This window comes from Fistularia commersonii, chromosome 1, assembly GCF_037954325.1.
Source record: "Fistularia commersonii isolate RoL2024-O1a breed Wild chromosome 1, RoL_Fcom_v1.0, whole genome shotgun sequence".
Classification (NCBI taxonomy): domain Eukaryota; kingdom Metazoa; phylum Chordata; class Actinopteri; order Syngnathiformes; family Fistulariidae; genus Fistularia; species Fistularia commersonii.
This window is the reverse complement of record NC_141284.1, coordinates 5,461,214-5,483,672: the sequence shown is the minus strand read 5'-3', so window position 1 is coordinate 5,483,672 and position 22,459 is coordinate 5,461,214. Positions and strand designations below refer to the sequence as shown.

General features: G+C 47.9%; 3 protein-coding genes across 7 annotated transcripts; all 3 read left to right on the top strand.

Moving 5' to 3' along the window:
* Nucleotides 1-1,362: 1,362 nt before the first annotated feature.
* Nucleotides 1,363-3,878, top strand: LOC147237228 (antiviral innate immune response effector IFIT1-like). Its single transcript, XM_086145696.1, has 2 exons — nt 1,363-1,372; nt 2,197-3,878. Exons 1-2 carry the CDS (start codon nt 1,368-1,370, stop codon nt 3,521-3,523), a joined length of 1,332 nt encoding a protein of 443 aa, XP_086001822.1. The 5' UTR covers nt 1,363-1,367; the 3' UTR covers nt 3,524-3,878.
* A 2,494-nt stretch (nt 3,879-6,372) lies between these two features.
* LOC147237227 (antiviral innate immune response effector IFIT1-like) lies at nt 6,373-12,020 on the top strand. Of its 5 annotated transcripts, none has more exons than XR_015106060.1 (3): nt 6,539-6,576; nt 6,792-7,006; nt 10,231-10,346. XR_015106060.1 is itself a non-coding variant. In XM_086145398.1 (2 exons), the coding sequence occupies exons 1-2, from the start codon at nt 9,350-9,352 to the stop codon at nt 11,561-11,563; spliced, it is 1,359 nt and encodes a 452-aa protein (XP_086001524.1). In that variant the 5' UTR covers nt 9,331-9,349; the 3' UTR covers nt 11,564-12,020. The 5 variants fall into 5 exon arrangements, 1 of the variants encoding a protein (XP_086001524.1); XR_015106051.1 differs by lacking the exon at nt 10,231-10,346 and adding an exon at nt 8,337-8,482; XR_015106059.1 differs by lacking the exon at nt 6,792-7,006 and having other exon boundaries at nt 6,373-6,576; nt 10,231-10,344.
* A 3,396-nt stretch (nt 12,021-15,416) lies between these two features.
* Nucleotides 15,417-22,195, top strand: LOC147237226 (antiviral innate immune response effector IFIT1-like). The gene is made up of 4 exons (XM_086166647.1): nt 15,417-15,590; nt 16,867-16,931; nt 17,257-17,480; nt 20,600-22,195. The coding sequence occupies exons 1-4, from the start codon at nt 15,417-15,419 to the stop codon at nt 21,805-21,807; spliced, it is 1,671 nt and encodes a 556-aa protein (XP_086022773.1). The 3' UTR covers nt 21,808-22,195.
* The last annotated feature ends 264 nt before the right edge of the window (nt 22,196-22,459 follow it).

Here is a 22,459-nt window from a genome sequence, read left to right as displayed (position 1 = left end):
CAGGGCCGAGAACGATAAGATCTACAAGGAGCTGATCAAGGAGAAGCTGGAGCCTGCTGAGTTGCAAGCGGTTTACAACCAGTACGCAAAGTACTTGTTCAACAGGTCAAAGGAGTCTGAGAAGTCCATCATGTACCATAAGGAGGCGGCAAAGATCCCCATCCAGTCCTTCTACCGTAAGAGCAGCATTTCAACCCTGAAATCTCTCATGGACCAAAGGACCCCAGGATGGCAGGATATCCAGGAGTTTCTGGAAAACCTGGAGGAGCCCGAGGAGCCTCAGCCACAGGCCCCCTAGTGTCTGCACCCAGAAGCCCATGCAGGGACTGCAGTTTCATCCCCGATTTCAACTCCAATATTCAAACCCCCTCAGCTTATAAAATATGAGTGAGGATCAAAGAGACAGTGAAGAGAAAACAACTGGAAAAAGTAACCGCAAACATACAACAAGTGAACAAGAAAAGGATGAATAATTCTATGATTGGGTTGTTCTTAAGTACTGCTTTTGAATTTTATCTTTACTGACTTTAAAATAACTGTATTTAATCACTTATAACCTACAATTAATGCATGATATAAATGCAACAAAAAAGAGTTTTTTTTCTTGCCAGTGTTTCGTTTGCAAAAGTGCGTCCTCCGCTGTTCATAGGACTTTATACCAATAAACTTTGTGAGTGAATATATATATATCTAATGTTGGAGCTTTCCAGCAAAAGAATTTCCTTTGAAATTAATAAAGTTCTATTCCAGAGCCTGTGAACCAAAAGTCTCCATAGTGTGTGTGTGTGTGTGTGTGTGTGTGTTGTGAAGAAGGAGGAGGGAAGTTGATTTGTCTATCGGGTACCAACAGGATTCTAAAGAAGTTGGCACTAGCTGTCAATCAAACATTTTTGCACTATTGATTGAGTCGGGTGTTGTGCGCTGATTGCTAATGCATGACGAGTGTAACTCCAACACACCGTCCACTCATCCAGCGTCTGCAGCTTATCCTGCACTCAGAGCTGTGGGGGAACCTTTTCTAGAATTCATCCGGATGCCGATCCCAGCTGTCATTGGGCCGGAGGTGGGGTGCAACCTGGACTGGCTGCCACTCAATCGCAGGACCATGTATACTGAGGGACAACCATTCACTCACTCACTCGGGGCAATTTTTTGTAAACGTCCTCCCCCGCAGTAATAAAAATTTTATTGTTGTAGTCTGAACAACCACACCTCATAGAAGAAAATGTGTGCGTGTGCTTGCGCATACACCTTTCCGAGTTTCGGTTTTGTTTCTATCAAAATATAAAATTACCCTCTGCCTCCCTCCCTCTTATATAAATTGTCGTGGGTGCGCGGATTGGCAGATGACCAGAAGCCGCAGGAGAATGAGGTTAGACCTGTTTCTGTCACAGCTCCTTCCTCCTCACTTATCCTCCCCTGTCACTCTTCTTGTCTTTCTTTCGCGGTACAGTTCCCCTTCCCCCTCCTTCCTTCCTTTTTTCCATCTTTCCTTTCTTCCCTGCCTCCTTACCTTTTTTTCTTCACACCCCTCTCCTCTATGTCCCCTTCCCGAATTCCTTCCCTGTCTTCTTGTCTTGCCTTGGATTGGAAACACTTTTCCTGTGTGTGTGTGTGTGTGTGTGTGTGTGTGTGTGTTCTGTGGGTATTGCCTTCCTTAGGCCACACCCTCTTGTCTGCAGTCTTGAACCCCAATGTGCAGGTACTGAGTCGTGGGTCCAATTAGTCCAGTTCTTCATGAGGGTCTTCTGAGTCTCGCTTTTTCTGGTCCCTCACTGGGGAACTGTTTGCCTTGGGTGACCCTCCAGGGACATAAAGCCCCCGACAACATAGCTGCAAGGATCACTGGGATGCACAAGCCCCTTCACCACATGGCAGCTCAAGATGGGGCAAAAGAAAATCCTTCGGGATTAATAAATTTCTATTCTATATCTTTTGTAAGTGTACGTAAAATGGCAGGTGGGAGGTAGTGCCAAGTAAAATCTGCTCCAGGGCTCCACATTAATTCAGCGGGCTGTGTTTCTGTACATGATCATGCTTGGCTTTGGATTCTTTGGTTTGTTCAGTATGCTGTTGGTTCTACCTTCCTCATCCTGGTCCTCCTTTTCTGAAAGGGGAACCTCCCAACTCCTAGATCCCACAGTGCCGCCCTGGTGGTCATTGACACCTTCTGCCTTGTGATTTTTTTCTCATCAGTCCCACCCAGAACCCGTTGACCCCGAGTCCCAAGCTGGAGGACCTTGAGTGCCACTTCACCTGGGACCTGGATTCCTATCCTGCAAATTATCGACGTCGCCTGGAAAACCTGGAGGATATTGGCACTGAAGAGGGGAACAGCTGGCTGGGTCACATCAAAAACCTGCAGGGGTACATCCACTACCAGCTAGGTCACCGTGACGACGCCCACGAATTCTTTAGCAAGGCTGCCGAGGGCTTCCGCCAGGCCGGGCGCGGCTCAGAGGACGGCCCCTGGCTGATAGTCAACTATGGCAACCTGGCCTGGCTGCACCACCACCAGGGTCAGGAAGAGGAGAGTCAGGAGTACCTGTCCATGGTCGCCGCCCTGCTGGACAGATACCCTCCACCAACTGAGGGTGAGCTTCATCCCGAGATCTGTGCCGAAAAGGCTTGGAACCTGATGGAGTTTGGTCCGGAAAAACAACTTCAAGCCATCGAATACTTCGAGAGAGCTTTGGAGATGCAACCCGACCTGCCGGACTGCCTCAGCAGCCAGGTAATGCTGTTACTGAAAAACAAAAAGTATATTGATGGACGGCTGAACCCGGACATCGTGGAGAAACTGAGAAGAGATGTACAGCTGGATCCAGAGAACACACGCATGGCTGTGGAATACATCAGGCTGCGGGGAGAACAAGGGGAGGATGTGAAGGATGAAGTCCAGGAGATGGCCGCCAGGGTCTTGGAGAACCCGGTCAGCAGCTACGGCGGTTTGAAACCCCTGCTGAGAGTTTACAGAAACCTGGAGCTCCTGGATGAAGCCATCGACCTGGCAGAGGAGGCTCTGGAAAACCATCCAGATGAACGTTACCTGAAGAGATGCGCTGCCCTTTGCTACTACTGGAGGATCGTCTTCAGGAGGGAGTCTCGCCTCAGCCCGAGCCAGGTGGATAGAGCAGTGCTCCTCCACAAGGAGGTCATTTCCCTTTACCCCCACTCCTGTATGGTCAAGAAAACAAATCTGGCAAACATCTACGCCAATTCTGGCAACATGCCCAGGGCTGAACAGATCTTCCAGGAGCTGATCCAGGAGGAGATGGAGCCTGCTGAGTTGCAAGTGGTTTACAACCAGTATGCAAAGTGCTTGTACTTCGGGCGAAAGAAGTCTGAGGAGTCCATCCGGTACCATCAGATGGCGGCAATGATCCCCATCCAGTCCTTCCACCGTAAGAACAGCATTTACACGCTGAGGAAGCTCGTGGAACGAGGGAGGACCCCAGGATGGCAGGATATCCAGGAGTTTCTGGAAAACCTGGAGGAGCCCGAGGAGCCTCAGGCCCCCTAGTGTCTGCACCCAGAAGCCCATGCAAGGACTGCAGTTTCATCCCTGATTTCAACTCCAATATTCAAACCCCCCCAGCTTTTAAAATATTAATGAGGATCAAAGAGACAGCGAAGAGAAAACAACTGCAAATAGCAACCGCAAACATACAACAAGTGAACAAGAATAGGATGAATAATTCTATGATTGGGTTGTTCTTAAGTACTGCTTTTGAATTTTATCTTTACTGACTTTAAAATAACTGTATTTAATCACTTATAACCTACAATTAATGCATGATATAAATGCAACAAAAAAGAGTTTTTTTTCTTGCCAGTGTTTCGTTTGCAAAAGTGCGTCCTCCGCTGTTCATTGGACTTTATACCAATAAACTTTGTGAGTGAATATATATATATCTAATGTTGGAGCTTTCCAGCAAAAGAGTTTCCTTTGAAATTAATAAAGTTCTATTCCAAAGCCTGTGAACCAAAAGTCTCCATAGTGTGTGTGTGTGTTGTGGAAGGAAGTTGATAGGTCTATCGAGGACCAACATGATTCTCATGCAGTCAGCACTCCTGTCAATCAAACATTTTTGCATTTTTGATCCAACTCAGGTGGTGTGTGCTGATTGTAAACGCATGTCAAACGCCAACACATATTTACCCCAAACTAGTTTCAGTAATAAATAATGTGCAAAAAACAAGTAGATACATTAATAGATAGATAATAGACATTACTTTAAGTTAATCCTTTTTCAATACATTTTCTCAGGCTTTATTACCCTCATATAGAAAACAGCTTGAACTTTTAAAACGCTTTTATTTTAAAATGCAGATCAAATAATGTTTAATGTGCAAAGAAAAACACAACGGTGAATGCTCCACCACAGAAGTGACACATGTTCATGTGGCAGATCAAGCCAATAAATATATAATAACAGCAGGCCATTTGTTCGAATACAACTGTGACATCCTGATGGTTCCGACCGTTCCACAGGTGAGATTCACTTTTCCGTTATCGTTCATCTCACAGCAGGAAGGTGTCGGTGTTTCCTCGCTCTCCATCCCACACCTAACTCCATTGTCTCAAACACAACAACAACAGGGATAGCGATGTTATTATTGTCATGTCCATCACCACACCTTACACCAGTTTCGTTTCTCCAGAAGTGTAAACTTACCCAACCCCTCAGATATAACAGGAGGATGAGAGCCGTTTCTGTCAGAGCTACTTCCTCCTCTCTTATCTTCCTCATTCTTCCTGCTTTCCATCTCCCTGCAGCTCCCTTTTCCTCTCCTCCCTCCTCTTCCACCCTTCCCTTCTTCATTGTCTCCTTACATTTTTTTCTCTAGACCCGTCTCCTTTTTTTTCCCCCTTCCGTTCATTCCCTGCCTCCCTTTATTTTCAACTTCCTTACTATAGCAAACTGGGGTTTTGCAACAAATTTTGCAATCTAAATTGCTCTCAGAATAATCCCCTTTAGAATAGAGTTTGATTAGGACAACCAGCAAACAGGGGAAACCCTGGGAGTTGTATTACATAATGCCAACGTATGAGAGGCTTCTCTAACACAGAACCACAAGAGGAAAGTGCGCCGTCTGCTGTTCTGAGAAGTGTGAGCCAATAAAGCCTATGAACCAAAAGTCTGGACACTGAGTGTGTGTGTGTGTGTGTGTGTGTGTTGTGAAGAAGGTGGAGGGAAGTTCAACCTGGACTGGCTGCCAGTCAATTGCAGGGCCTTGATACTAAGGGACAACCATTCACTCACTCACTCGGGGCAATTTTTTGTAAACGTCCCCCCCCCCTCCCCCGCAGTAATAACAATTTTATTGTTGTAGTCTGAACAACCACACCTTTTAGAAGAAAACGTGTGCATGTGCTCGCGCATACACTTTTCCGAGTTTCGGTTTTGTTTCTCTCAAATCATAAACTTACCCTCCGCCCCCCTTCCTTTTATATAATTTGTCGCTGGTGCGCGGACTGGCAGATGACCAGAAGCCTCAGGAGAATGAGGTTAGACCTGTTTCTGTCACAGCTCCTTTCTTCTCACTTATCCTCCTCTGTCACTCTTCTTGCCTTTCTTTCTCGGTACAGTTCCCCCTCCTTCCTTCCTTTTTCCCATCTTTCCTTTCTTCCCTGCCTCCTTACCTTTTTTTCTGCAGACCCCTCTTCTCTTCGTCCCCTTCCCGATTTCCTTCCCTGCCTTCCCGCACTCATGTCTTGCCTTGGATTGAAAACACTTCTTTTCCTGTGTGTGTGTGTGTGTGTTTGCGTGTGTGTGTGTGTGTGTGTGTGTGTGTGTGTGTGTGTGTGTGCCTTCCTTAAGCCACACTCTCTTGTCTTGAACCCCAATGTGCAGGCACTGAGTCGGGGGTCCTATTATGCTGTTCTTCATGAGGGTCTTCTGAGTTGCGCTTTTTCTGGTCCCTCACTTGGGAACTGTTTGCCTTGGGTGACCCTCCAGGGACATAAAGCCCCCGACAACATAGCTGCAAGGATCACTGGGATACACAAGCCCCTTCACCACGTGGCAGCTCAAGGAGGGGCAAAAAAATATCCTTCGGGATTGATAAAGTTCTATTCTATATCTTTTGTAAGTGTATGTAAAATGGCAGATAGGAGGTAGTGCCAAATAAAATCTGCTCTAGGGCTCCACATTAATTTGGGCGGACTCTGGTTTTTGTACATGATCATGCCTGGATTTGGATTCTTTGGTTTGTTCAGTACACTGTTGGTTCTACCCTCCTCATCCTGGTCCTCCTCTTCTGAAAGGGGAACCTCCCAACTCCTAGATCCCACAGTGCCGCCCTGGTGGTCATTGACACCTTCTGCCTTGTGATTTTTTTCTCATCAGTGCCACCCAGAACCCGTCGACCCCGAGTCCCAAGCTGGAGGACCTTGAGTGCCACTTCACCTGGGACTTGGACTCCTACCCTGAAAGTTATCGACAGCGCCCGGAAGACCTGGAGGATATCGGCACTGAAGAGGGGAACAGCTGGCTGGGTCACATCAGGAGAGTCAGGAGTACCTGTCCATGGTCGCCGCCCTGCTGGACAGATACGCTCCGCCAACTGAGGGTGAGCTTCATCCCGTCCTCCCTGTAGCCTCACCCCTTGGACACACAGTATATCCACCCACCTTCTCTGCATCAGGTTGACCAACTCTCTACCTTCTCCTGTCATAGTCCTGATATTCAAAGTCCCTATTCTCGGTCCCAGGCTCTTTCCTTCCCTCCTCTCTCTCTGATTGCGAACACGCACTCCTCCTCTTCTTCTTATTCTTCGACCCACAGTAGCCCAATTTCCACTGGTACCCTGTATGTCGTCAGTACCAATGGTACCGTTACTGAAAAGCAAAAGCATTGTGATGGACCTGCTGGACCCAGACATCGTGGAGAAACTGAGAAGAGCTGTAGACCTGAATCCACGCATAGCTGTGGAATGCATCAAGATGCGGGGAGAACAAGGGGAGGATGCGAAGGATGAAGCCCAGGAGATGACCGCCAGGGTAATAGCGATGTTATTATTGTCATCTGCATCACCACACCTTACACCAGTTTCGTTTCTCCAGAAGTGTAAACTTACCCAACCCCTCAGATATAACAGGAGGATGAGAGCCGTTTCTGTCAGAGCTCCTTCCTCCTCTTATTTTCCTCATTCTTCCTGCTTTCCATCTCCCTGCAGCTCCCTTTTCCTCTCCTCCCTCCTCTTCCACCCTTCCCTTCTTAAGAATAAGAATAAGAATAATAATAAGAATAAGAACAACTTTACTAATCCCGGAGGAAATTGCAGTGCCAGAGTTACAGAAAATATAACAGTAATAAATAATAAAAGAAAGGCAGAATTAGAAATAAAAATAAACTATAAACTGTAAAGTGTTTCAGTGAAACTATAAAGTGTCTTAGTAAGCAGTGATAAAACTATAAGTGTCTTAGTAACAAGTGAGGTAAGGAGTGCACAATAGTATGATAGAAGGGAACATTATAGTGTAGCTGTTATGAGATGAGATGAAATATTGCACAGTGTAGCTGTTATGAGATGAAATATTGCACAGTTTCTGAATATTGCACAGAAATGAGATATTGCACATTTTTGTTTGTTTTTAAGTTAAAGATAGGTTGTTATGGTTGCCGGCGGCTGAATGGAGAGGAATTAAAAAGTCTGATCGCCTCAGGGAGGAAAGACCTCCTGTGGCGTTCAGTGGAGCTCCTCGGTGGTATCAGTCTACGGCTGAAAGAGCTCTGACAGGACGTCAGTGTGGCATGCAGGGGGTGATGGATGTTGTCCATAATGCTGAGGAGCTTCTTCAGCCTCCTCCTCTCTGACACCTGCACCACAGACTCCAGCTGCACGCCCAGGACAGATTCAGCTCTCCTGATGAGCTTGTTGAGTCTGTTAGCATCAGCTGTCTTGAGCCTGCTGCCCCAGCACACAACAGCGTAGAAGATGACGCTGGACACCACCGAGTGGTAGAACATCTGCAGCATGGTCCTGCAGACATTGAAAGATCCGAGCCTCCTGAGGAAGAACAGGCGGCTCTGACCCTTCTTGAAGCTGGCGTTGGTGTTAATAGTCCAGTCCAGTTTATTGTCCAAGTGGACACCCAGGTACTTATAACTGTCCACAATGTCCACCTCTGTACCCCTGATGGTGACTGGGGTCGGATGGGTCCTCTGTTTCCTGAAATCCACCACCAGCTCCTTTGTCTTTGTGACATTGAGCTGGAGGTGGTTCAGTCCACACCACTCCACAAACCTGTCCACCACGCTCCTGTACTCCTCCTCCTGGCCTCTGTTGATGCAGCCCACGATGGCAGAGTCATCTGAGAATTTCTGCAGGTGGCAGGACTGCGAGGAGAACCTGAAGTCTGAGGTGTAGAGCGTGAACAGGAAGGGAGGCAGGACCGTCCCCTGTGGCGCCCCCGTGCTTCTCACAATGGTGTCCGATGCGATGTTCCCCAGCCTCACGTACTGCGGCCGGCCTGTGAGGTAGTTGTCGATCTTCATTGTCTCCTTACATTTTTTTCTCTAGACCCGTCTCCTTTTTTTTCCCCTTCCGTTCATTCCCTGCCTCCCTTTATTTTCGACTTCCTTACTATAGCAAAGTGGGGTTTTGCAAAGTAACAAACGCTTGTCAAGGATAAATTGCTCTCAGAATAATCCCCTTTAGAATAGAGTTTGATTACGACAACCAGCAAACAGGGGAAACCCTGGGAGTTGTATTTCATAATGCCAACGTATGAGAGGCTTCTCTAACACAGAACCACAAGAGGAAAGTGCGCCGTCTGCTGTTCTGAGAAGTGTGAGCCAATAAAGCCTGTGAACCAAAAGTCTGGACATTGTGTGTGTGTGTGCGTGTGTGTGTGTGTGTGTTGTAAAGAAGGAGGAGGGAAGTTGATTTGTCTATCGGGTACCAACATGATTCTAAAGAAGTTGGCACTAGATGTCAATCAAACATTTTTGCATTATTGATTGAGTCGGGTGTTGTGCGCTGATTGCTAATGCATGACGAGTGTAACTCCAACACACCGTCCACTCATCCAGCGTCTGCAGCTTATCCTGCACTCAGAGCTGTGGGGGAACCTTTTCTAGAATTCATCCGGATGCCGATCCCAGCTGTCATTGGGCCAGAGGCGGGGCATTCGGGGCAATTTTGTGTAAAATCTTCCCTCCCTCGCAGTAATAACAATTCTATTGTTGTAGTCTGAACAACCACACCTTATAGAAGAAAATGTGTGCGTGTGTGCATGCATACATCATTCCGAGTTTCGGTTTTGTTTCTCTCAAATCATAAACTTACCCTCCACCTCTCTCACTCCTATATAAATTGTCACAGGTGCGCAGATTAGCAGATGACCAGAAGCCGCAGGAGGATGAGGTTAGACCTGTTACTGTCACAGCTCCTTTCTTCTCACTTATCCTCCTCTGTCACTCTTCTTGCCTTTCTTTCTCGGTACAGTTCCCCCTCCTTCCTTCCTTTTTCCCATCTTTCCTTTCTTCCCTGCCTCCTTACCTTTTTTCTGCACACCCCTCTCCTCTTTGTCCCCTCCCCGAATTCCTTCCCTGCCTTCTTGTCTTGCCTTGGATTGAAAACACTTCTTTTCCTGTGTGTGTGTGTGTGTGTGTGTGTGTGTGTGTGTGTGTGTGTGTGTGTGTGTGTGTGTGTGTGTGTGTTCTGTGGGTATTGCCTTCCTTAGGCCACACCCTCTTGTCCGCAGTCTTGAACCCCAACGTGCAGGCACTGAGTCGGGGGTCCAATTATGCTGTTCTTCATGAGGGTCTTCTGAGTTGCGCTTTTTCTGGTCCCTCACTGGGGAACTGTTTGCCTTGGCTGACCCTCCAGGGACATTCAGCCCCCGACAACATAGCTGCAAGGATCACTGGGATACACAAGCCCCTTCACCACGTGGCAGCTCAGGGAGGGGCAAAAGAATATCCTTTTGGATTAATAAAGTTCTATTCTATATCTTTTGTAAGTTTATGTAAAATGGCGGATGGGAGGTAGTGCCAAATAAAATCTGCTCTAGGGCTCCACATTAATTCGGGCGGTCTCTGGTTTCTGTACATGATCATGCTTGGATTTGGATTCTTTGGTTTGTTCAGTACGCTGTTGGTTCTACCCTCCTCATCCTGGTCCTCCTCTTCTGAAAGGGGAACCTCCCAACTCCTAGATCCCACAGTGCCGCCCCGGTGGTCATTGACACCTTCTGCCTTGTGATTTTTTTCTCATCAGTGCCACCCAGAACCCGTCGACCCCGAGTCCCAAGCTGGAGGACCTTGAGTGCCACTTCACCTGGGACCTGGACTCCTCCCCTGAAAGTTATCGATGTCGCCTGGAATACCTGGAGGATATTGGCACTGAAGATGGGAACAGCTGGCTGGGTCACATCAAAAACCTGCAGGGGTACATCCACTACCAGCTAGGTCACCGTGACGACGCCCAAGAATTCTTCAGGAAGGCTGCTGAGGGCTTCCGCCGGGCCGGGCGCGGCTCAGAGGACGGCCCCTGGCTGATAGTCAACTATGGCAACCTGGCCTGGCTGCACCACCACCAGGGTCAGGAAGAGGAGAGTCAGGAGTACCTGTCCATGGTCGCCACCCTGCTGGACAGATACCCTCCACCAACTGAGGGTGAGCTTCATCCCGAGATCTGTGCCGAAAAGGCTTGGAACCTGATGAAGTTTGGTCCAGAAAAGCAACTTCAGGCCATCGAATACTTCGAGAGAGCTTTGGAGATGCAACCCGACCTGCCGGGGTGCCTCAGCGGCCAGGTAATGCTCTTACTGAAAAACAAAAAGTATATTGATGGACAGCTGAACCCAGACATCGTGGAGAAACTGAAAAGAGCTCTAGAGCTGGATCCAGAGAACACACGCATGGCTGTGGAAAACATCAGGCTGCGGGAAGAACAAAGGGAGGATGTGAAGGATGAAGCCCAGCAGATGGCCGCCAGGGTCCTGAAGAACCCAGTCAGCAGCTATGGTGGTTTGAAACCCCTGCTGAAAATTTACAAAAAACTGAAGCTCCTGGATGAAGCCATCGACCTGGCAGAGGAGGCTCTGAGAAACCATCCAGATGAACGCTACCTGAAGAGATGCGCTGCCCATTGTTACTACTTGGACATCATTTTTGAGAAGAAGCATCGCCACATTCCGAGACAGGTGGATAGAGCAGTGCTCCTCCACAAGGAGGTCATTTCCCTTTACCCCCACTCCTGTCTGGACGAGAAAAAAAATCTAGCAAGCCTCTACGCCAAATTTCCCGACAGGGCCGAGAACGATCAGATCTACAAGGAGCTGATCAAGGAGAAGCTGGAGCCTGCTGAGTTGCAAGCGGTTTACAACCAGTACGCAAAGTACTTGTTCAACAGGTCAAAGGAGTCTGAGAAGTCCATCCTGTACCATAAGGAGGCGGCAAAGATCCCCATCCAGTCCTTCTACCGTAAGAGCAGCATTTCAACCCTGAAGTCTCTCATGGAACAAAGGAGGACCCCAGGATGGCAGGATATCCAGGAGTTTCTGGAAAACCTGGAGGAGCCCGAGGAGCCTCAGCCACAGGCCCCCTAGTGTCTGCACCCAGAAGCCCATGCAGGGACTGCAGTTTCATCCCTGATTTCAACTCCAATATTCAAACCCCCTCAGCTTGTAAAATATGAGTGAGGATCAAAGAGACAGCGAAGAGAAAACAACTGGAAAAAGTAACCGCAAACATACAACAAGTGAACAAGAAAAGGATGAATAATTCTATGATTGGGTTGTTCTTAAGTACTGCTTTTGAATTTTATCTTTACTGACTTTCACATAACTGTATTTAATCACTTATAACCTACAATTAATACATGAAATAAATGCAACAAAAAAGAGAGTTTTTTTTCTTGCCAGTGTTTCGTTTCCAAAAGTGCGTCCTCCGCTGTTCAGAGGACTTTATAAACTTTGTGAGTGAATTTATATCTAATGTTGGAGCTTTCCAGCAAAAGAATTTCCTTTGAAATTAATAAAGTTCTATTCCAGAGCCTGTGAACCAAAAGTCTACATAGTGTGTGTGTGTGTGTGTGTGTGTGTGTGTGTGTTGTGAAGAAGGTGGAGGGAAGTTGATTTGTCTATCGGGTACCAACAGGATTCTAAAGAAGTTGGCACTAGCTGTCAATTGGAAAGATTGGAAAAACGTTGCCTGGTCTGATGAGTCTCGATTTCTGCTGCGACATTCGGATGGTCGGGTCAGAATTTGGTGTCAACAACATGAAAGCATGGATCCATCCTGCCTTGTATCAACGGTTCAGGCTGGTGGTGGTGGTGCAATGGTGTGGGGAATATTTTCTCGGCACTCTTTGGGCCTCTTGGCACCAATTGAGCATCGTTGCAACGCCACAGCCTACCTGAGTATTGTTGCTGACCATGTCCATCCCTTTATGACCACAACGCACCCAACTTCTGATGGCTACTTTCAGCAGGATAATGCGCCATGTCATAAAGCTGGAATCATCTCAGACTGGTTTCTTGAACATGACAATGAGTTCACTGTACTCAAATGGCCTCCGCAGTCACCAGATCTCAATCCAATAGAGCATCTTTGGGATGTGGTGGAACGGGAGATTCGCATCATGGATGTGCAGCCGACAAATCTGCACCAACTGTGTGATGCCATCATGTCAATATGGACCAAACTCTCTGAGGAATGCTTCCAGCACCTTGTTGAATCTATGCCACGAAGAATTGAGGCAGTTCTGAATGCAAAAGGGGGTCCAACCCGCTTCTAGCATGATGTACCTAATAAAGTGTCTGGTGAGTGTATATATCTAATGTTGGAGCTTTCCAGCAAAAGAATTTCCTTTGAAATTGATAGATAATAGACATTACTTTAAGTTAATCCTTTTTCAATACATTTTCTCGGGCTTTATTACCCTCATATAGAAAACAGCTAGAACTTTTCAGACGCTTTTATTTTAAAATGCAGGTCAAATAATGTTTAATGTGCAAAGAAAAACACAACGGTGAATGCTCCACCACAGAAGTGACACATGTTCATGTGGCAGATCAAGCCAATAAATGTATAATAACAGCAGGCCATTTGTTCGAATACAACTGTGACATCCTGATGGTTCCGACCGTTCCACAGGTGAGACTCACTTTTCCGTTATCGTTCATCTCACAGCAGGAAGGTGTCGGTGTTTCCTCGCTCTCCATCCCACACCTAACTCCATTGTCTCAAACACAACAACAACAGGGATAGCGATGTTATTATTGTCATGTCCATCACCACACATTACACCAGTTTCGTTTCTCCAGAAGTGTAAACTTACCCAACCCCTCAGATATAACAGGAGGATGAGAGCCGTTTCTGTCAGAGCTCCTTCCTCCTCTCTTATCTTCCTCATTCTTCCTGCTTTCCATCTCCCTGCAGCTCCCTTTTCCTCTCCTCCCTCCTCTTCCACCCTTCCCTTCTTCATAGTCTCCTTACATTTTTTTCTCTAGACCCGTCTCCTTTTTTTTCCCCCTTCCGTTCATTCCCTGCCTCCCTTTATTTTCAACTTCCTTACTATAGCAAACTGGGGTTTTGCAACAAATTTTGCAATCTAAATTGCTCTCAGAATAATCCCCTTTAGAATAGAGTTTGATTACGACAACCAGCAAACAGGGGAAACCCTGGGGTTTGTTTTACATAATGCCAACGTATGAGAGGCTTCTCTAACACAGAACCACAAGAGGAAAGTGCGCCGTCTGCTGTTCTGAGAAGTGTGAGCCAATAAAGCCTATGAACCAAAAGTCTGGACACTGAGTGTGTGTGTGTGTGTGTGTGTGTTGTGAAGAAGGTGGAGGGAAGTTCAACCTGGACTGGCTGCCAGTCAATTGCAGGGCCTTGATACTAAGGGACAACCATTCACTCACTCACTCGGGGCAATTTTTTGTAAACGTCCCCCCCCCCCCTCCCCCGCAGTAATAACAATTGTATTGTTGTAGTCTGAATAACCACACCTTATAGAGGAAAATGTGTGCGTGTGCTCGCGCATACACCTTTCCGAGTTTCGGTTTTGTTTCTCTCAAATCATAAACTTACCCTCCGCCCCCCTTCCTTTTATATAATTTGTCGCTGGTGCGCGGACTGGCAGATGACCAGAAGCCTCAGGAGAATGAGGTTAGACCTGTTTCTGTCACAGCTCCTTTCTTCTCACTTATCCTCCTCTGTCACTCTTCTTGTCTTTCTTTCTCGGTACAGTTCCTCCTCCTTCCTTCCTTTTTCCCATCTTTCCTTTCTTCCCTGCCTCCTTACCTTTTTTTCTGCAGACCCCTCTTCTCTTCGTCCCCTTCCCGATTTCCTTCCCTGCCTTCCCGCACTCATGTCTTGCCTTGGATTGAAAACACTTCTTTTCCTGTGTGTGTGTGTGTGTGTGTGTATGTTTGTGTGCCCTCCTTAAGCCACACCCTCTTGTCTTGAACCCCAATGTGCAGGCACTGAGTCGGGGGTCTAATTATGCGGTTCTTGATGAGGATCTTCTGAGTTGCGCTTTTTCTGGTCCCTCACTGGGGACCTGTTTGTCTCGGGTGACCCTCCAGGGACATTCAGCCCCTGACAACATAGCTGCAATGATCACTGGGATGCACAAGCCCCTTCACCACTTGGCAGCCCAAGGAGGGGCAAAAGAATATCCTTTTGAATTAATAAAGTTCTATTCTATATCTTTTGTAAGTGTATGTCAAATGGCAGATGGGAGGTAGTGCCAAATAAAATCTGCTCCAGGGCTCCACATTAATTCGGCGGGCCCTGGTTTCTGTACATGATCGTGCTTGGATTTGGATTCTTTGGTTTGTTCAGTACGCTGTTGGTTCTACCCTCCTCATCCTGGTCCTCCTCTTCTGAAAGGGGAACCTCCCAACTCCTAGATCCCACAGTGCCGCCCTGGTGGTCATTGACACCTTCTGCCTTGTGATTTTTTTCTCATCAGTGCCACCCAGAACCCATCGACCCCGAGTCCCAAGCTGGAGGACCTTGAGTGCCACTTCACCTGGGACTTGGACTCCTACCTTGAAAGTTATCGACGGCACCTGGTAGACCTGGAGGATATCGGCACTGAAGAGGGGAACAGCTGGCTGGGTCACATCAGGAGAGTCAGGAGTACCTGTCCGTGGTCGCCGCCCTGCTGGACAGATACGCTCCGCCAACTGAGGGTGAGCTTCATCCCGTCCACCCTGTAGCCTCACCTCTTGGACACACAGTATATCCACCCACCTTCTCTGCATCAGGTTGACCAACTCTCTACCTTCTCCTGTCATAGTCCTGATATTCAAAGTCCCTATTCTCGGTCCCAGACTCTTTCCTTCCCTCCTCTCTCTCTGATTGCGAACAAGCACTCCTCCTCTTCTTCTTATTCTTCGACCCACAGTAGCCCAATTTCCACTGGTACCCCGTATGTCGTCAGTACCAATGGTACCGTTACTGAAAGGCAAAAGCATTGTGATGGACCTGCTGGACCCAGACATCGTGGAGAAACTGAGAAGAGCTGTAGACCTGAATCCACGCATAGCTGTGGAATGCATCAAGATGCGGGGAGAACAAGGGGAGGATGTGAAGGATGAAGCCCAGGAGATGACCGCCAGGGTAATACCGATGTTATTATTGTCATCTGCATCACCACACCTTACACCAGTTTCGTTTCTCCAGAAGTGTAAACTTACCCAACCCCTCAGATATAACAGGAGGATGAGAGCCGTTTCTGTCAGAGCTCCTTCCTCCTCTTATTTTCCTCATTCTTCCTGCTTTCCATCTCCCTGCAGCTCCCTTTTCCTCTTCTCCCTCCTCTTCCACCCTTCCCTTCTTCATTGTCTCCTTACAGTTTTTTCTCTAGACCCGTCTCCTTTTTTTTCCCCTTCCGTAATTCATTCCCTGCCTCCCTTTATTTTCGACTTCCTTACTATTCCTTACATCTGTCTATCGGGTACCAACATGATTCTAAAGAAGTTGGCACTAGCTGTCAATCAAACATTTTTGCATTATTGATTGAGTCGGGTGTTGTGCGCTGATTGCTAGTGCATGACGAGTGTAACTCCAACACACCGTCCACTCATCCAGCGTCTGCAGCTTATCCTGCACTCAGAGCTGTGGGGGAACCTTTTCTAGAATTCATCCGGATGCCGATCCCAGCTGTCATTGGGCCGGAGGTGGGGTACAACCTGGACTGGCTGCCACTCAATCGCAGGACCATGTATACTAAGGGACAACCATTTACTCACTCACTTGAGGCAATTTTTTGTAAACGTATCCCCCCCCCCCTCGCAGTAACAGTTTTATTGTTGTAGTCTGAACAACCACACCTCATAGAAGAAAATGTGTGCGTGTGCTCGCGCATACACCTTTCCGAGTTTCGGTTTTGTTTCTCTCAAATCATAAACGTACCCTCCGCCCCCCTTCCTTTTATATAATTTGTCGCTGGTGCGCGGACTGGCAGATGACCAGAAGCCTCAGGAGAATGAGGTTAGACCTGTTTCTGTCACAGCTCCTTCCTCCTCACTTATTTTCCTCTGTCACCCTTTCTTTCTCGGTACAGTTCCTCCTCCGTCCTTCCTTTTTCCCATCTTTCCTTTCTTCCCTGCCTCCTTACCTTTTTTTCTGCAGACCCCTCTTCTCTTCGTCCCCTTCCCGATTTCCTTCCCTGCCTTCCCGCACTCATGTCTTGCCTTGGATTGAAAACACTTCTTTTCCTGTGTGTGTGTGTGTGTGTGTGTGTGCCTTCCTTAAGCCACACCCTCTTGTCTTGAACCCCAATGTGCAGGCACTGAGTCGGGGGTCCAATTATGCGGTTCTTCATTAGGGTCTTCTGAGTTGCGCTTTTTCTGGTCCCTCACTGGGGAACTGTTTGTCTCGGGTGACCCTCCAGGGACATAAAGCCCCCGACAACATAGCTGCAAGGATCACTGGGATGCACAAGCCCCTTCACCACGTGTCAGCTCAAGGAGGGGCAAAAGAATATCCTTTGGGATTAATAAAGTTCTATTCTATATCTTTTGTAAGTGTATATAAAATGGCGGATGGGAGGTAGTGCCAAATAAAATCTGCTCTAGGGCTCCACATTGATTCGGACGGTCTCTGGTTTCTGTACATGATCGTGCTTGGATTTGGATTCTTTGGTTTGTTCAGTACGCTGTTGGTTCTACCCTCCTCGTCCTCGTCCTCCTCTTCTGAAAGGGGAACCTCCCAACTCCTAGATCCCACAGTGCCGCCTTGGTGGTCATTGACACCTTCTGCCTTGTGATTTTTTTGTCATCAGTCCCACCCAGAACCCGTTGACCCCGAGTCCCAAGCTGGAGGAGCTTGAGTGCCACTTCGCCTGGGACCTGGACTCCTACCCTGAAAGTCATCGACGGCGCCCGGAAGACCTGGAGGATATCGGCACTGAAGAGGGGAACAGCTGGCTGGGTCACATCAAAAACCTGCAGGGGTACGTCCACTACCGGCTGGGTAACCATGACGACGCCCACGAATTCTTCAGCAAGGCTGCCGAGGGCTTCTGCCGGGCCGGGCGCGGCTCAGAGGACGGCCCCTGGCTGATAGTCAACTATGGCAACCTGGCCTGGCTGCACCACCACCAGGGACAGGAAGAGGAGAGTCAGGAGCACCTGTCCATGGTCGCCACCCTGCTGGACAGATACCCTCCACCAACTGAGGGTGAGCTTCATCCCGAGATCTGTGCCGAAAAGGCTTGGAACCTGATGTAGTTTGGTCCAGAAATAGTACTTCAGGCCATCGAATACTTTGATAGAGCCTCGGAGATGCAGCCTAGCATGCCGAAGTTTCCCAGCAGCCAGGTAATACTGTTACTTCTTCTTCTTCTTTTGGCATTTCCCTTCAGGGGTCGCCACAGCAAATCAACTTTCTCCATCTAACCCTTTTCTCTGTATCCTCTTCTCTCACACCAACTTCCTTCATATCCTCCCTCACTACGTCTATAAATCTTCTCTTTGGTCTTCCTTGAGACCTCCTGCCTGGCAGCTCCAATTCCAGTATCCGTCTATCAAAGTATTCACCATCCCTCCTCTGTACATGACCGAACCATCTCAGTCTGGCTTCTCTGACCTTCTCTCCAAAACATCTAACATGTGCTGTTCCTCTGATAGACTCATTCCTGATCCTATCCATCCTGGTCACTCCCAAAGAGAACCTCAACATCTTCATCTCTGCAACCTCTAGTTGGGCCGGCTGTCTTTTCGTCATTGTAACTGTTTCTAGGCCATACATCATCGCTGGTCTCATCAATGTCTTGTACACCTTTCCTTTCATTCTGGCTGATAGTCTTCTATCACATAGTACCCCTGACACATTTCTCAACCCATTCCAACCTGCTTGGACCCGTCTCTTCACCCCTTTTCCACACTCTCCGTTGCTCTGGACTGTTGACCCCAAGTACCTGAAGTCCTCCAGCTTCTTGATCTCCACTCCCTGTAGCCTCACCGTTCCACCCGAGTTCCTCTCATTCACACACATATATTATGTCTTGCTGCGACTGACTTTCATTCCTCTCCTTTCCAGCACATACCTCCGACCCGCCTAGATTTTCCGCGACCTGTTTTCTGCTCTCGCTACAGATCACAATGTCATCTGCAAACATCATGGTCCATGGGGATTCCTGTCTAACCTCATCTGTCAGCCTGTCCATCACCATTGGGAACAAGAAGGGGCTCAGAGCTGATCGCTGATGGAGTCCCACCTCCACCTTGAACTTCTCTGTTACCCCCACTGCACACCGTACCAATGTCTCACAGCTAGCATACATGTCCTGCACCAGTCTAACATACTTCTCTGCCCCCCCTACTTCCTCATACAATACCAGAGCTCCTCTCTTGGCACCCTGTCATATGCTTTTTCTAGGTCTACAAAAACACAATGCAGCTCCCTCTGGCCTTCTCTGTACTTCTCTATTAGCATTCTCAATGCAAATACTGCATCTGCAGTACTCTTTTTAGGCATGAAGCCATACTGCTGTTCATAAATGCTGACTTCTGCTCTCAGTCTAGTTTCCACTACTCTTTCCCATAACTTCATTGTATGGCTCATCAACTTTATCCCTCTATAGTTGCCGCAATTCTGCACATTCCCTTTCTTCTTAAAAATAGGCACCATCACACCTTGTCTCCATTCTTCAGGCATCTTCTCACTCTCTAATCGAGTCAGAAAATCTGCCGCTGCCTCTCCTAGACACTTCCACACCTCCACGGGTATATCATCAGGACCAACTGCTTTTCCACTCTTCATCCTCTTCAATGCCTTCCTCACTTCACTTTTACTAACTTGTGCTACTTTGTGGTCTACAATAGTCACCTCTTCTACCCTTGCCTCTCTTTCATTTTCATGCACTCAGAGCTGTGGGGGAGCCTTTTCTAGAATTCATCTGGATGCCGATCCCAGCTGTCATTGGGCCAGAGGCAGGGCATTCGGGGCAATTTTGTGTAAACTCCCCCCCCCCCTCGCAGTAATAACAATTTTATAATTGTAGTCTGAATAACCACACCTTATAAAAGAAAATGTGTGCGTGTGTGCACGCATACACCTTTCTGAGTTTTGGTTTTGTTTCTATCAAAATATAAAATTACCCTCCGCCTCCCTCCCTCATATATAAATTGTCGCAGGTGCGCAGACTGGCAGATGACCAGAAGCCTCAGGAGGATGAGGTTAGACCTGTTACTGTCACAGCTCCTTCTTCCTCACTTATCCTCCTCTCTCACTCTTCTTGCCTTTCTTTCTCGGTACAGTTCCCCCTCCTTCCTTCCTTTTTTCCATCTTTCCCTTCTTCCCTGCCTCCTTACCTTTTTTCTGCACACCCCTCTCCTCTTTGTCCCCTTCCCGATTTCCTTCCCTGCCTTCTTGTCTTGCCTTGGATTGAAAACACTTCTTTTCCTGTGTGTGTGTGTGTATGTGTGTGTGTGTGTGTGTTCTGTGGGTATTGCCTTCCTTAGGGCACACCCTCTTGTCTGCAGTCTTGAACCCCAATGTGCAGGTACTGAGTCGTGGGTCCAATTATGCTGTTCTTCATGAGGGTCTTCTGAGTCATGCTTTTTCTGGTCCCTCACTGGGGACCTGTTTGCCTTGGGTGACCCTCCAGGGACATAAAGCCCCGACAACATAGCTGCAAGGATCACTGGGATGCTAAAGGCCCTTCACCACGTGGCAGCTCAAGGAGGGGCAAAAAAATATCCTTCGGGATTGATAAAGTTCTATTCTATATCTTTTGTAAGTTTATGTAAAATGGCGGATGGGAGGTAGTGCCAAATAAAATCTGCTCTAGGGCTCCACATTAATTTGGGCGGCCTCTGGTTTCTGTACATGATCATGCCTGGATTTGGATTCTTTGGTTTGTTCAGTACGCTGTTGGTTCTACCCTCCTCATCCTGGTCCTCCTCTTCTGAAAGGGGAACCTCCCAACTCCTAGATCCCACAGTGCCGCCCTGGTGGTCATTGACACCTTCTGCCTTGTGATTTTTTTCTCATCAGTGCCACCCAGAACCCGTCGACCCCGAGTCCCAAGCTGGAGGACCTTGAGTGCCACTTCAACTGGGACCTGGACTCCTATCCTGCAAATTATCGACGTCGCCTGGAAAATCTGGAGGATATCGGCACTGAAGAGGGGAACAGCTGGCTGGGTCACATCAAAAACCTGCAGGGGTACATCCACTACCAGCTTGGTCACCATGACGACGCCCACCAATTTTTCAGCGAGACTGCCGAGGGCTTCCGCCGGGCTGGGCGCGGCCAAGAGGACGGCCCCTGGCTGATAGTCAACTATGGCAACCTGGCCTGGCTGCACCACCACCAGGGACAGGAAGAGGAGAGTCAGGAGTACCTGTCCATGGTCGCCGCCCTGCTGGACAGATACCCTCCGCCAACTGAGGGTGAGCTTCATCCCGAGATCTGTGCCGAAAAGGCTTGGAGCCTGATGAAGTTTGGTCCAGAAAAGCAACTTCAGGCCATCGAATACTTCGATAGAGCTTTGGAGATGCAACCCGACCTGCCGGACTGCCACACCAGCCAGGTAATGCTCTTACTGAAAAGCAAAAAGCATTGTGATGGACCACTGGATCCAGACATCGTGGAGAAACTGAGAAGAGCTCTAGAGCTGGATCCAGAGAACATACGCATAGCTGTGGAAAACATCAAGCTACGGGGAGAACAAGGGGAGGATGTGAAGGATGAAGCCCTGGAGATGGTGGCCAGGGTCCTGGAGAACCCGGTCAGCAGCTACGGCGGTTTGAAACCCCTGCTGAGAGTTTACAGAAACCTGAAGCTCCTGGATGAAGCCATCGACCTGGCAGAGGAGGCTCTGAGAAACCATCCAGATGAACGTTACCTGAAGAGATGCGCTGCCCTTTGCTACTACTGGAGGATCGTCTCCAGGAGGGAGTCTCGCCTCAGCCCGAGCAAGGTGGATAGAGCAGTGCTCCTCCACAAGGAGGTCATTTCCCTTTACCCCCACTCCTGTATGGTCAAGAAAATAAATCTGGCAAACATCTACGCCAACTCTGGCAACATGCCCAAGGCTGAACAGATCTACCAGGAGCTGATCCAGAAGAAGCTGGAGCCTGCTGAGTTGCAAGTGGTTTACAACCAGTACGCAAAGTACTTGTTCTATGAGCGACGGGAAACAAAGAAGTCCATCCGGTACCATCAGATGGCGGCAAAGATCCCCATCCAGTCCTTCTTTCGTAAGAGCAGCATTTACATGCTGAGGAAGCTCGTGGAACGAGGGACGACCCCAGGATGGCAGGATATCCAGGAGTTTCTGGAAAACCTGGAGGAGCCCGAGGAGCCTCAGCCACAGGCCCCCTAGTGTCTGCACCCAGAAGCCCATGCAGGGACTGCAGTTTCATCCCTGATTTCAACTCCAATATTCAAACCCCCCCAGCTTTTAAAATATTAATGAGGATCAAAGAGACAGCGAAGAGAAAACAACTGCAAATAGCAGCCGCAAACATACAACAAGTGAACAAGAATAGGATGAATAATTCTATGATTGGGTTGTTCTTAAGTACTGCTTTTGAATTTTATCTTTACTGACTTTTTCTGAGTTTTTTTTCTTGCCAGTGTTTCGTTTGCAAAAGTGCGTCCTCCGCTGTTCATAGGACTTTATACCAATAAACTTTGTGAGTGAATATATATATATCTAATGTTGGAGCTTTCCAGCAAAAGAATTTCCTTTGAAATTAATAAAGTTCTATTCCAAAGCCTGTGAACCAAAAGTCTCCATAGTGTGTGTGTGTGTTGTGGAAGGAAGTCGATAGGTCTATCGAGGACCAACATGATTCTCATGCAGTCAGCACTCCTGTCAATCAAACATTTTTGCATTTTTGATCCAACTCAGGTGGTGTGTGCTGATTGCAAACGCATGTCAAACGCCAACACATATTTACCCCAAACTAGTTTCAATAATAAATAATGTGCAAAAAACAAGTAGATACATTAATAGATAGATAATAGACATT